The sequence below is a fragment of the Pituophis catenifer genome, unplaced genomic scaffold (genome assembly GCF_029215685.1).
Source record: "Pituophis catenifer annectens isolate HBS135680 unplaced genomic scaffold, rPitCat1.0.hap2 SCAF_1, whole genome shotgun sequence".
Lineage (NCBI taxonomy): Eukaryota > Metazoa > Chordata > Lepidosauria > Squamata > Colubridae > Pituophis > Pituophis catenifer.
In genome coordinates this window covers 131,339,223-131,353,988 of record NW_027256881.1, presented here as the reverse complement: position 1 = coordinate 131,353,988, position 14,766 = coordinate 131,339,223, and the positions used below count along the sequence as shown (strand labels likewise).

General features: G+C 38.0%; 1 protein-coding gene across 3 annotated transcripts in view; it reads left to right on the top strand.

The window, feature by feature from the left end:
- Positions 1–14,557, top strand: part of EIPR1 (EARP complex and GARP complex interacting protein 1) — a 61,939-nt gene extending 47,382 nt beyond the window's left edge. For 2 of the 3 annotated variants that reach the window (XM_070955089.1, XM_070955106.1), the window contains 3 exons: positions 4,917–5,084; positions 7,299–7,466; positions 14,300–14,557. In XM_070955089.1, coding sequence (XP_070811190.1) covers positions 4,917–5,084; positions 7,299–7,466; positions 14,300–14,474 — 511 coding nt within the window. In that variant the 3' untranslated portion in view covers positions 14,475–14,557. The remainder of the gene's footprint in view (positions 1–4,916; positions 5,085–7,298; positions 7,467–14,299) is intronic. The other variant, XM_070955098.1, reaches the window with a different exon arrangement.
- The last annotated feature ends 209 nt before the right edge of the window (positions 14,558–14,766 follow it).

The following is a 14,766-nucleotide window of genomic DNA, read 5'->3' as shown; positions in this document are numbered from 1 at the left end:
CTTGCTGTTCGGAAGTTTTTTCTAACATTTATGGAAATCAGCCTTACTGTACATTAAATGAGTTAATTCCATGTTTTTCATCCTAAAATTTTTTTAAAAAAAGTTTTTCTGTTCTTCCATGGGATAGCCTTTCAAATATTTGAAGAGTGCTGTTATATTCCTTCTCTTCTCAAGGCGATTGTAGCCCTGAGAATTACCAATAATGTGACTGAGGTCAGTCCTGAATATATATAAAGGAACATGTTTGCATTGTAATTCCTGATCTGCATAGAGTGTCAAAGTAGGGACCAATCTTATCTCTGCAGGGATGATGTTCTACAGGGAAGGAACCACCATGGAAAGATCCTTTGTCTTAGTCCTGCCAGATGGAGGGGACCCATAGCATTCCCTGCATCCCCGTTCTGATAGATTGGGAAAAGATGGTCCTTGAAATAACCTGGTCCAAAGCCATATAGGACTTTGAGGTGACAACTAACCCTTTGAATTGGACCTGGAACCAAATCGGCAGCCAGTGCAGCCCCTGCAAGAGAGATGAACATATGCATATCTAGGCCTGTACAAAACCATGAGGGCCACTGCATTTTGAACCAATTGATTCCAGTTATTTTTCAAGGTAGAGAGCTTTGCGGAAGTCAAAATGGGAAGTGACTAAGACATGGGTAATTATGAGCAGGAATTGTTGGTCCAGGAAAGGGCATAACTGGCACACAACCCACATTTGAGCGAAGGCCCGCCTGGCCACGACTGCCATCTGCTCCTTGAGCAGAGGTCATGAGTCCAGAAGAACCCACAGATTACATACTAAATCTCTGGGGCAGTGCCACCCATCTAAGTCTAAAGATGGCAGTTTTCAATGGACCAAAGAACCCCAAATCCAGAGCCATCCTATCTTGCCAGCGTTCAGTATCAACAGCCTCTAGGGCACTGAGAGGGAAGTCATAGTATCACTATGCAACATTTCAGTCACCATTGGAATATACCGAAGCAAAAGTTCATTCTCACTTCCAGATGGATAGAATGGCAGAATTGGACAACTACACATTCCATTTTATAGCCACACATACTGTTAAACCATGGTTTAGGTTTATCTTTAAATATTCTCATACAGGCAGTTTTTCCATTCCTATGTACTCAGCAGAGTCTAAGTGGCCCATCAGCCTTTTCATGGTTTTCAGAATTTGTCCCACCAGAGTGGATTGGGTAAAAAAAAAGGTGATTACTTTTTTGTATTGGCTTTTATGCCATAGAGCAAAATGAATGGCTTAAGCCTGGGGCTTCTATTTCAGTGTCTGGAAATTCCTGAATTCTCTCTGGAAATGGGTCCTGGTTCCATTTTTGGAACATAGTCTTTGAAAAGTATATAGGTCCCATTGCGCTACTTCTGTACCAGCTAGACAAATAAATGAGATAGTTGGGAAGTAGTTTCAAGATGCTTCAGTGACGCTGTGGTTGAGCTGTCACTTATGAACGAGTCCATTAAAATTATTCTGATTTTTTTGCCCCAACTATTTTTTCACTAATACAAGATTGATCCATTCTGGAAAAAGTAGTTTCCATGGTCTCTTCTTGTATGGGATTTTAATTTTAAATGCAAAGGAGGATTTATCTTTCTCTTGTTTTGTGCACACGTGTGCAATACAGGTAGTCCTTGACTTACAACAATTCGTTTAGTGATCGTTCAAAGTTGCAACAACACTGAGAAAAGTGACTTAAGGTTGCTTTTCACACTTACGACCGTTGCAGCATCTGCACAGTCATGTGATCAAAATTCAGACTCTTGAAAACTGACTCATATTCATGATAGTTGCAGTACCCTTGTTTAATCACTTGTGCTATCTTCTTACAAGTAAGTCAATGGGGAAGCCAGATTCTCTGAACAACTGCCATGATCCACTTAACAACTGTGGCAAGAAAGGTCATCAAATGGGGCAAAACTCATTTAACAAATATTTCATTTAACAACAGAAATTTTGGGCTCAATTGTGGTTGTAAATTGAGGACTACCTGTATTTAGCCCTCCTTAAATCCTCCTCCCACATACATGTATTCATATATACCTATGTTTTGATTTTGGATGTTTTCCAGGTTATACCGAAAACAGATAAAATATTTTTGATATTTCTGAGTGAAAACATCTATACTCCATACAACATGAAATAATCAGACTTGACCCTGCAGGGCATGGATTTTTGTAGAGACAAATAATTTGACTTGGGGTATATCTATAAAAGGGAACAATTGTCTCTTCTAAGCCAAAATTGTGGAAACCTTTTGGGAAAAGTGAACTTTTTAAAACTAGCTAATAACACCACTTTTTTTTTTTTTGAATAGTACCATAAAATTATACATCAATGGAAAGATAATTTAACCAAGAATGTAATGCAATAACTGTCATGAAGGATTTGCTATTAGAATAGCAGTTACAGTATAAAGAAGAAAATAGCAAAAATGAGATATACAAAAATTATCACCATGTCAGTTAATAGTTGGACCTTTAGCATGAATTACGGCTTTATAACATCTTCCCATGGAGTGAAGCAAGTCTTTTAATTCTGCAGCTGTTCTAATGTGAAACCAAGATTGAATGATTGCTTCTATTAACTGGGTTTTCTTGCTGGGTCACTTCTGACTAACAGGTTTCTTTAGTCGGCTTCATAGATTTTCAATTGGGTTAAGGTCTGGGCTATTCCCAGGCCATTCCAGCAGTGGAATATGATTATCTTGAAATTCCAAAAGAAAAAGTGGTGTTATTAGCCATCAAATCTCAAAAATACACTTTTCCCAAAAGGTTTCCACAATTTTGGCCACTACTGCTCTTCCAATTTTACCTCCAGGCTGAAACTTTTTGTATAGTCTGGGATGTATATAAAAGGGCCAAATTCAGAGCGGTATTAATTGCATGTTTAACATGATTTTGGGGAAGAGGTTAGGGAATATTTATTTGTTAAAGGTATTTAAACTCCCTTCTCCCTCTCCCCCTTCATCCTGAAAAGCTCTAATGGTAACTTAGAGAACAATAAAAACATGATAGGCCTTGCCCTTTGGCTTACGGTTTAAAAAGATATGAAGCTTCAATTTTTTTTTTTAAAAAAAAAAATAAAGATTCCTCTTTGTGACACTTCCTGGCAGAGATTTGATTTCAAGATTCTTCAGTAAGAGCCGACAAAGAATATATGGGACATGAATTCTTGAAAAGGGACCGATTCCATGGGTATGCTGGTGATTCTCCCTATCACCTTTTTCAGCTTCTTTTTGCTCCTTAAAAATATAGTCAGTCCTCATTATTCACAGATTCCATATTTGCGAATTCACCTCTTTGCTAATAATTTAATTGTGACTCTCATATTGTGGTGCTTTCACAGTCCTTCACAAACATGTGCAGGGCAGGGGAAAGTTTGAGTCATGCTCAGTTCCCAGCTGAGCATGAATAAGGGGACACTCTTCCTTCTTGTTTCAGCTCTTATTGCTGAAAACGAGTATCCTGTTTGGTTCAGTATTCTCTGATTCAGGATTTGTGATGGCTTTATGGAACACAGCTACAAGTAGTCCTTGACTTACAACCATTCCTATAGCCACCATTTGAAGTTACACCAGTGCTGATAAAAGTGACTTCTGGCCTGTCCTCACACTTTCAACCGTTGCAGTACCCCCATAGTCATATGATCATAGTCATAGGTCAGAGTTCAAGTGCTTGGCAACTGGCATATATTTATAGTGGTTGCAGAGTCCTGGGATCATGAAGTTGCCATTTGTGACTTATTCACCTAAGGTCCAACCAGTGCAGTCGAAGGGGGAATCCAGATTTGCTTAACGACCGCATGATTCATTTCATAGCTGCAGTGATTGGCTTAACAACTGATAAAACAAAGTTGTCAAATCGGGTTCAGTTCATTTAACAACCACCTTCCTTAGCAGGTGGACCAGAATTTTCATTGTGGTCATAAGTCAAGGACTATCTATTCTGTGAAGAATGAGAATCAATATGTTCTGACTTTTTAAAAAGTTCCTTATTAAAACATCCAATATTTTCTCTTTTTACTATTAGAAATTACGGGCAAAAAATATAAATTCTTGGCATCTTTTTTTTTTTAAATAGTTCCCAGTGCTGATATTGTTTCCCAAGAATTATTGCAATAACGGCTTATAATTTCCCCCCACCCCCAATTACGACATACGCACCCTGTAGATTTTTTTGTGTTGCTGGTCCCATGCTACTTCAAGATACTCATTTTTAAACTGACAGTTGCTTCTATTGCTGGATGCCAGAAGAACGAACCAAGTTCGCAATGAAGTGAGAAAGAAACAGCATGTTCACTTTTTAGTCAGTGCCAGCAAGAGGTTTCTGTAACCGGCATCCAACCTGCTGCAAATCTACTGTGATGCACATCTGAATTTCATCATTGGCACTGTGACATGCACATATGGTGATCTCGGTCGACTCATTAGTTCTTTGTCCCCCATTTTCCTACATGGAAGATGGACTTTGGCATGGATACAAGTTCTCGGGGATGCTGCCACTATGGTAAAGACGAGAAACTAATGAATAGCTATTTCCCCCTACCTGCTGCCCTGTAGCAATACAGAGTAGAGTGATGGATATGGTGGTGTGTATCTAGGTGTCAGAAGCTCTGCGTTCATATGATGGGCGGTACCAGATTGTTTGCTCAGGGTAAATGGTCTTTTTCCAGACATTCAATTCAGACAGTAGTTTTAAAGGAGTGAAGCAGTGGTGCTAAGTTCTTGCCACCAGAACAGATGCAACAAATCATTCCTTAATGATCATTCCTTAAATGGACATAAATAAATTTGCAGTGCAAACATGCCCCCCCCTTTTTTTATTAGCAGCCTACCTAGCATTCATTATAGATGTATTTATTCTTGATGAATCTTTTTTTTTTTTTTTGTTTCTCCTACAGCCAAATATATTGTATAGAAAATGCTCATGGACAGCTGGTGCGGGACCTAGATTTTAATCCCAACAAACAGTACTATCTGGCTAGTTGTGGAGATGACTGCAAGGTGAAATTCTGGGACACCAGAAACGTCAATGAGGCAGTGAAGACACTAGAAGAACATTCTCATTGGTAAAGTGAATTTATTTGGCAGTTTTCTAAAATTCCCTTTTTATTGTCCTGTTCTCCAGGATAATTTCAGGGAGGTTCATCTTGGATTACAGATCTTCATCTTTTTCTCAGCACAGCAAATATTTTATATAGCTTATACACTTTAAAATTTTCCAAGAGCCTGTTTGGTATAATGATTAAGGATATCAGGCTAGAAACCGGGAAACTGTGAGTTTAGTCCTGCCTTAGACACAAAGCCACCTGGGTAACTTTCGGCCAGTCACTCTCTCTCAGTCCTAAAATGGAGGCAATGGCAATCACATCTGAAAAACCTTGTCAAAAAACCTGCAGTGATCTGATCGGGCAGTCTTTAAGAATCAGAGACTATTAATCGGAAGAAAAATAAACACTTTGAAAGCTAACAAGTGCTTACTAGGAAGATATTGCCCATGCTGAAAAGTATTTTTAATATATGTTTATAGTAGAGCTTACTGTAGTTCTTTCTTTTTTAGAAGATTAACATTGAAATACTTTTGTATTGTCAAGAGATATAATGTTCATGTTTCACAATTCTTTTTGGTAACAATATATGTGGGAAAATAATCCTGAACTTTGAAGTCATTTAGTACAAGATGCAACTTTTTAACATCTTTTCTTATTGATAGATTAATAATTTATTACAGATGCCGAATATCTGAAGACATTGGCATGATATGTAAACTTAAAAACACAATTAATAATGCTAATTCCCTTTTAATGGACCCTTTTACTGTTCACTGTAAGGATCTGGGGATAATTTGGATTGAATTAATAAAATATTTACAAATACTTTGTATTATACTAAATTTATAAATATTACTTATATTTACATTTTTGCTTTACTTCAGGGGAAATGTTACATATTCCTTATACATTCATGCAAACATTGGAAATACAATATTTTAATGGATTTTAGTTTAAGAATATAAACATTTCTTCCTTAAAGGAAATTACATGAAGACCAGGTACTAAACCATATGCAGGCTTAAGTCTAGGCCAGAGGTGGGCAACTATGGCCCGTTTATGACTTGTGGACTTCAATTCCCAGAATTCCTGAGCTAACATGGCTGGCTCAGGAATTCTGGGAGTTGAAGTCCACAAGTCATAAAAGGGCCACAGTTGCCCACCCCTGGACTCTAGGCAGTTCCACACCAGGTCCGCATACCAATTCAAATGGAAAGAAACTAAACCACTGCTCCATTTGAGAGCTTAGTCAATTTGTTTCTGCCTCAGTTGTGTTGTGTTTAAAAATACAATAAAACAAGTCATTTGCTCACTTGGTTGTGTTCCTTCCTCTTACAGAGATTGGCAGGTTTGAAGATGCTCATAGATTGTCTTTAAACTGTTTTTGAGGGTTTGGGAAGTTCAAGTAGTAATTAGAGGTGTGCCCCCCCCCCCTCAAAAATTAGCTTTAAAACTTACCCTGACGGCAAACCTTGTCGATTATGTATAATAGAATTTTAGAAATTCAAGTGGAAAGTAGTTTGTAGCAGGATCTTAGGGCTTATTCATGCTTTCAGGAAAGGTAATTTGATAGTCTTGTGACATGCTACCTAGCCAAAAGTAAAGGAGTGTTCTCTTCTTCAGCCTGGCAGCATGTATTAAGTTGAATCCAACATAGTTCTTTCATGAATAAACATCCCACCGTCCAGTGTAGTGTAATGGTTAAGGTATTTGAATAAGACAGTCAATTTCTGGCAGATGTGGAGATGAGACAGCCAGAGTTTACATGAGCTTTTAAGTCTTAAATTATATTTACATTCTTTTGGAACATAAGCTCTAAAGCTAATTACTTATTAAACTTTATCTTAGGTTGCTCAGAGTAAAAGAAATAAAAACCCTCGTAAATTAGCTGAAAATCCCTGGAAATAAACTTAATGATGGTACCACATTCGCTTCTCTGGTGGTATATGTGTGATATTCCACTTTCAGGTATTCTGGATCTAACTCATTATATACCGTATACTCTCTAGATTTGATCCATCCAGTCAACTTGTTTCTTAGCAAATAATGGTTTTATTGCAATCATTGATCGTTGTTCACAATATGAACTTTAATAGCTTAAGATATCTCCAAAATATTTAGTTGCAACATGCAATAAGAACTACTCAAGGGACCAGTGTTCATTATCTCTCTCTCTCTCTCCCTCCCTCCCTCCCTCCCTCCCTCCCTCCCTCCCTCCCTCTCTTTCTTTAGGGTTTGGAACGTGCGTTATAATCATTCCCATGACCAATTAGTACTTACTGGCAGCAGTGACAGCAGAGTTATTCTTTCCAATATGGTATCAATTTCTTCTGAGCCTTTTGGACACTTGGTAGACGATGATGAATTTAGTGATCAAGAAGACCGTCAACAAGACGACAAGTAAGAATTTATCTGTTTTTAATAAACTCACTAAATTTGTAAGTTCTAATTATATCTTGGTTAATGGGAATCTTTTCTACTAATTTTAGGATATTTATGTATGCACCTTATTGGTAAGTAGATCAATGTATTTGAAATAATTATGTTTTGTAAGGGAGTGGAACTGGCACTTCTCATATTTTTAATGACTGGTCTTTATATCACACACGTTGAGGCCACAAGATCACATGGACTTGGATCCAAAACTCATGGAAGGTTTTTTTTTTTTTTAAGCCTTCCATAAGTTCATATATAATACAGGTGAAGGAAGTTTTTGGTTTCCCCCAGAATGATTTCTTGGCGCTTGTCTCCATATTGGTTTTGGTAGCTACTTTATAACATTTCAACCACATAGTTTAAATTTGTACAGCCTTAAGAGTTGCTTGAAAAATTGTCACTTACTTATCATTCCTAGATTCTTCTACCAATATCAAATTTCTAATTTCTTATGCATTTTTAAATAACTGGCTTCTACTACAACAGGGGTCCCCAACCCCTGGTCCGCAGCCCACTACTGGGATGTGGCTTATTTGGAATCGGACCGTGAGAGGCGGGTCAGCACGCACGCGTGCAGCTCCATTCACACTAGTGGCAGATCAGTGCGTGCGTACGTGCGTGTGCAGCTCCACCCACACAAGTGGCAGACCAGCACACACCTAGCTCTACTCGCACAAGCGGCAGGCCAATGTGCACGTGCATGAGCAGCTCCATTCATGTGAGCAAAGCTACACGTGTGTGCACACCAGCCTGCCACTCGCACGGCCTGCTCTCCCTTGCTCTCCTTCCAGCTGGGCCGCCAGGCTGCAATATCCACATCTTGTATTGAATTCTGCACTATACTTATCCACTTCTTATAGATTTCCTCATACATTTTATCCTCACTAGACCCAGAAAAATCAAACGACAACACATTCAATCAAATGTCCTGAAAGATGTGGTAGGCTAGAACCCTGAAAAGTCCAGTCTGCAATTACCTATTACAAATCCCAGTTGTGTTGTCTAAATATAACATTTGATAAATGATAGGATAAATAATGAGAACTATAAGAAATCTCTTTTTGTATGCATTCACATCATATCCTTCAGGGCTCTTGCCAATTATATTTTACCAGTGAGAAAGTTGGATGTGCTTCCCCAAATAACATTTCTGCATCTATGTGTATCAGGTACAGAGAGTGCAATTCATTTCGTCTCAAATTTCTCTAAATATCATATAGCAGAGGAAAAATAGCAACCACAATAATATTATATGAATATATCTGGGTTTCATGATTCCCAAACATAGAATCTTTCAGGATGCAGAAAAGATTTTAATAGTGAAAGTTCAGGAGACTTCCCCAATATTTTTTTTTTAGGGCCAACCACTTCAGAAGACCCAACCACGTAATCATTATCCTCTAAAGTCAGAAGATGAGTACCCAGACAAATCTCTGTCTTGCCCATCCTCACAGAAAGAATGAAAAAGCAAGAACCAACTTCTAGCCACTTTCTCCGATGGGTTGAGAAGTGACAGGAACTTATCCTATCTACCCTATAGATTATAGTCTATAGTCTATCTACCCTGTAGATAATAGTCAACCTGCATAAGACTTCAGTAGCCTAACTTCCCACTTAAACAACAGTTGTCCTTGTAGAAAGAGCTTGAATATAAGCAGAGCTCACTGAGTAATCCAGAGCTGCATAAGGATTCTAAATTTGAAGAGGGGGTGATAGAAGCAACCAGAATGAAACATTCTAACATTATAAAGAGAGCCAGTTTGGCCTAGTGGTTAAGGCACCCAGCTAGAAATAAATAGGTGGTAAGTTCTAATCCTACCTTAAACATGAAAGCCAACTTGGGCCAGTCACTCTCTCTCAGTCTAACAGGGTGGTTGTGGAGAAAATAGGACAAGGAAGGAGTATTAGGTATGTTCATCATTTTGAGTTATTTATGAAGGTTGGATTAAAAAAAGTAAAATTAATTAAAACTAAAGAAATTGATAGATACATGATTAAACATTAAATACATACCAGTAGAAAATTAAGATCAAAATGAATTCCAGACAATGGTCTTTTAGTTTTATAGTTTTTTTTCATTCTTCTTTTGTTAATAGAGGATTAAAAGGTAGGTCACTTGTGAACATCTCATGAGCATTTAATTGGTAAAAGTCCAAGTAAAACATGAAAAGCTAAAAATGAACTCTAGAATCTAGAGGAATGACCAAGAAAATGGCAAGTGTGGTGCATTCTAAATAAGTATTGGAGTTGAAAGAGAAAACAAACCTGCATATATATGGCTGACATGGTACATACATGGTTCTAATCTAAGCCATGATGTAACATACTTGATTTTGGTTCAACATGCCAAACGTAGCCATTCTGGTTTAAAAATTATGGTTATGGATTGTGTGAATGAGAGCTAATGAAAGAGATGCTGCGTATATCGTGTGGATCCAGCCACTCATTGGGTCCAAATTGGCATGATCAGTCAGCAAAGAGGAGCTAAGAATACAGTGGAACTGAAACAAAAACTGTTGTACTGATTCACCTTCTTTACAGTGTTATTTCCAAAAATACCATACAGTATCCCAGGTGTGATCACACTGGAATTCCCAATTTTATTTTTACTGCTGCTCCATAATTTCATCAATGCTTTCCTGGAGCTGTTTTAAAAAAATCAAAACATGAATTAAGGCAAATCACAAATATGCTAGATAGATGACAGCACTCTCCAAAAATTAGTCATTAGTGTAATGGACAGAAGAGAGAATTATCTGACATGAAAGAGGATTATATGATGTTGGTACTGGCTACTAATGTTTGTTAGATATGTTAGCAGTAGCAATAGCACTTAGACTTACAGTATATACAACTTCACAGTGCTTTACAGCACTCTCTGAGCGGTTTACAAAGTCAGCACATTGCCCCCAACAATCTGGGTCCTCATTTTACTGACCTTGGAAAGCTGAGTCAACCTTGTGCCAGTCAGGATCAAACTTCCTGGCTGTGGGCAGAGTTAACCTGCCATACTGCATTCTAACCACTGTGCTATTCATGGCTTATATCTCTTCTTCCTCTTCCTTTCCGCCCCCCAGTTCTGAACACTAGTTTACAAATAACCTTCTAGGATCTCACAAGTGGTCACTTGGGGTTCTATTATGTCTGTTGGTGGTTCCTTGTCTGAAACAGGAATTCTTAAATAGTAAGGCTGTGCAGAAATTTGATATGAAGGTTCAGTTTAAAGACAGTTCAGTTGAATCTCTTAATTGAATGGTGTCTCCCAATAACAATTTGGATTGAACTGTTGAATTGAACTGGATGCCCTACAGCCTGTTTGTATTTTCTTGGTCTGTTCCAACAAGGCTTTTGAAGCCTTCTTGGAAGACACATGTAAAATATGCCTTATAGATTATGGTTCTCTAAGTGAGATGGATGGTAGAATTAAGATGCTCAATAAAGATAGGGAGGATTGATCCACTTGGCATCTGCCATCTAAATATAGCTTAATTGGTTCAGAGTATTATTAAGTATCACCATAGGTAGCAGCTTAAGCCTGTATTCCTTTTTTCTACTGCTTGAGTGGATTGTTATGACTTCTTAGTGAGAGTCCATTCTTGTTTCAACACAGAAAAGGCTAAGACACGATAATGAGCTTGCTTTAAGAAAAGCTTGTCTGTTCACATTTTTTTTTTGTTTCACAGTCTTTGTTTGGAAAGATTCCACTGTTTGCTGCCAAAATGCTTATGTTGGTCACTTTTTGCCTGAAGCTACAGAGACAGGGCATCTGCAGGGTGCATTTCAACAGTTCTGTTTGTCCCTCGGGCTGGCATCTTGAGTATCGTTTTTGTACACTGTTAACCATTTGACTGGAAAAGTTTATTTTTTGTTTAACTTTAAGGAGAACAATTTGAGGGTTAGTTTGGTGATTTCTGGTGGTAATAAAAGTCATGTTGGGGGAGGAGTGTCTTGTCTATGACTTGAAATTGGAGGTACTGTGGTAATCCTAAACTCCATTACTATATGCAAACAACATGAGGATTTTCAATTTTCAGGAGTGCATGGTGCTTCACATTCATCTTTAAACTGTGTGTCAGAATCAACACTTTTTGGCTGATGTTTTAAGTTAAAGATAGTGAATCCTGCATATTGTTCATACAAAAGATGTAAATAAATAGCAATTAGCAATTAGCATTTAGACTTACATACCACTTCACAGTGCTTTACAGCCCTCTCTAAGCGGTTTACAGAGTCAGCCTATTGCCACCCCAACAATCTGGGTCCTCATCTTACCCATCTCGGAAGAATGGAAGACTGAGTCAACCTTGGGCTGGTCAGGATCAAATTCCTGGCAGTGGACCGAATTATCCTGCAATACTGCATTCTAACTACTGCGCCACCACGGCTCTTTATAAATAAATATAAAGCAGTTGGTTGTCATAGGCCTTAAATTATATAGTTTTGATCATTTGATATTCCACCCATTTGGGGATGGGAAATTATTTGCAAGATAACGATTTCTACCCTTCCTACAATATTAATAAAAATTCCCAAGGAAGGCAACATCTTAAATTATGAATAAAAATACTGCCTGTTACATTGGGGAGATGGCTTGTATGTATACGTAGGAAGACACTTTTTTTTTCCTCCTGAAGAAACTTCTGTGTACCCTGTAAATTATCCTTATCTCCTTTCCTTGACAGCTAAACATTTAATTGCACACCTAAGCAGATAAAGTGAAATAGTAACCCCACTGAATAATGCATGTTACTCATAAAGAGGATTTTGAGGGGAGATGAATGAAAGCCACCACAAGTAAATGTTCCCTCAACAATTTGAACTAGTACTACTGGCAAGCATAGTAATAATAGTATTAGCAATAATTAGAGTTAATTTTGAAAATCACAAAGACAGCTCTGTCACTGAGGCTTTGAAACTTGCTCAGCGTTTTGCAGTAAAGTACTCTCTATCTTCCTAAAATACAGCTTTGCATAGTCCATGCATTATAGAAGCAAGTGGACAGTATACAGTATGTTGCCAGTTTACTTTAATCCCCAAAGGGTAATTCAGCAGAAGACAAAATAACATAAGACAATTAAAAGTACCAAAAAGAAGAAAAAGTGGCTTCTCTTATCACCCTTTAGCACACACATCTCCCATGACTAATCTTAGACGGAGCATTAGAACACCCTTCCCCCATGCAAACCTTGGCACGGAGAAAAGGTAATTAATAAACAGTCCATGCTTGTTTATTAAACCCTCATTAACTTTACTTAATTAAATAAAGGATATTAGTGTCCTCTGACAATGACATGTGTTACACTGAACTTTTTTTTTTTTTTTCAGAAGTGGGGACATCGCCAGTTTTCCTACAAGCCCCATTTATCAATTTTAAAAGGAAATTTGGAAAAAAAACATGGGAAAAACAAAATAGATTTTGTTTGCTTTGGGATCCAATTCAGATATTTTGGTCATTACCTTTAAAATACTTTATGGCATGGGTCAGGGTATCTGAGGAGCCATTTCACCTCAGTGGGACTTGTCTTCCCCATCTGGTCCAAGGCTCCTGCTATGGACCCTGTCTGTTAAGAAATACTGGCAGGTGGGGTCAAGGAGAAGAGCCTTTTCTGCTGTGGCCCCAATCCTCTGGAACATTCTATCTCTGGAGGTGAGAACTGTTCCTATCCTTTTGGCCTTCCAGAAGGACTTTAAAACTTGGCTTTGCCAAGTTTGCGGTTAGCTTGGGACCCCAAGGTGGGTACTCCTCCTGGAGGTGGCTGACAGGGTAAGAAAATCTCACCCCCATGCTGTTTGTTTCTTTGGTTTTTAAAATTTTACTTGTTTTTCTATTTATCTTTTTGTGGTTTGCAAGCTGCCCAAAGTCACGTTATGGGGGAGATGGGTGGCATATAAACTTAATAAGTAAGTAAAATACATACAGTTTTCAGGAACAAAACCCCTTCATGACTCTTTTCTCATACTTACATTCATGTCCCACTTTTTAACCTGCAGCATGGCTAATATGTTTTGATAATTTTACTGATAGTTTTCAGTGCTAAGCATCTGAAACTACTATCCATCCATCCATCCATCCATCCATCCATCCATCCATCCATCCATCCATCCATTTATTTATTTATTTATTTATTTATTTATTTATTTATTTATTTATTTATTTATTTATTTATTTATTTATTTATTTATTTATTTATTTATTGGTTTGATTTATATGCCGCCCTTCTCCGGAGACTCAGGGCGGCTTACAATGCGTTAAGCAATAGCCTTCATACTTTTGTATATACCTGCTTAATAGGGCTTCCCCCCCCCCCCAAAGCGATGTTCTTTTTTATACAAAGTCAACTTATTGCCCCCACAATCCGGGTCCTCATTTTACCTACCTCGGAAGGATGGAAGGCTGAGTCAACCTTGAAGCTTTGTGCGCAAGGAGTGCAGTTACGGGCTTCAGTTTGCAATATGCTCTTGGACAACCATTTTAATGCATAATTTCCTCTGATTTAACAGGCTGGATTGGAGAAAGTTTGTGAATGGATCTTCTCCCCCAAATCTTCATTAACACAACTTTTGCTGTTAAACATAATTAAAGGATCTAGGGGTGGCAGGGACACCGGTCCATTTTAAAATCCTTCATTTGCCTGTTTGTATCTCAGTTTCTTGGATAATTCTTCCTCTCCGGTGTCCATCACATTTTAACAGCACATTTGAGAAGGAACATGACATTTTCCACCACCTGATAAATCAGAATTGCTTCAATCATTTGCTTTTCTCTTCCCTGCCCTTTTTTCTCTTTTGAATTTTAGGATTAAAGAGCCACTTCAGGATAGCATAATAGCTACCTACGAAGAACATGAAGACAGCGTCTATGCTGTGGAATGGTCCTCAGCCGACCCATGGCTATTTGCCTCGTTAAGCTATGATGGACGGCTTGTTATTAACAGAGTCCCCAGAGCTCTTAAATACCACATACTGCTATAAATCTATTCACTTTTTTTTTTTTTTGAGCTTCATTATCTCAATGTTGGCTGATAATTGGAAATACTCTGTTCCTCAAATAAATGTCATAGATGGAACATCGGCCCTTTTCTTTCTGGTGTAAATATTTGGAAATTAAAGATCTAGTATAAAAATTGCACTTACGCACGCATGCACACACACAAAGAGACTCCTTTGTTAAACAGCAAGGGTGTCACGCAGATTACCCCCACAAATATGTGAAGGTGTTCTTATTATTATCATCCAATTTTCTTGTATGATATGTACTGTGCTG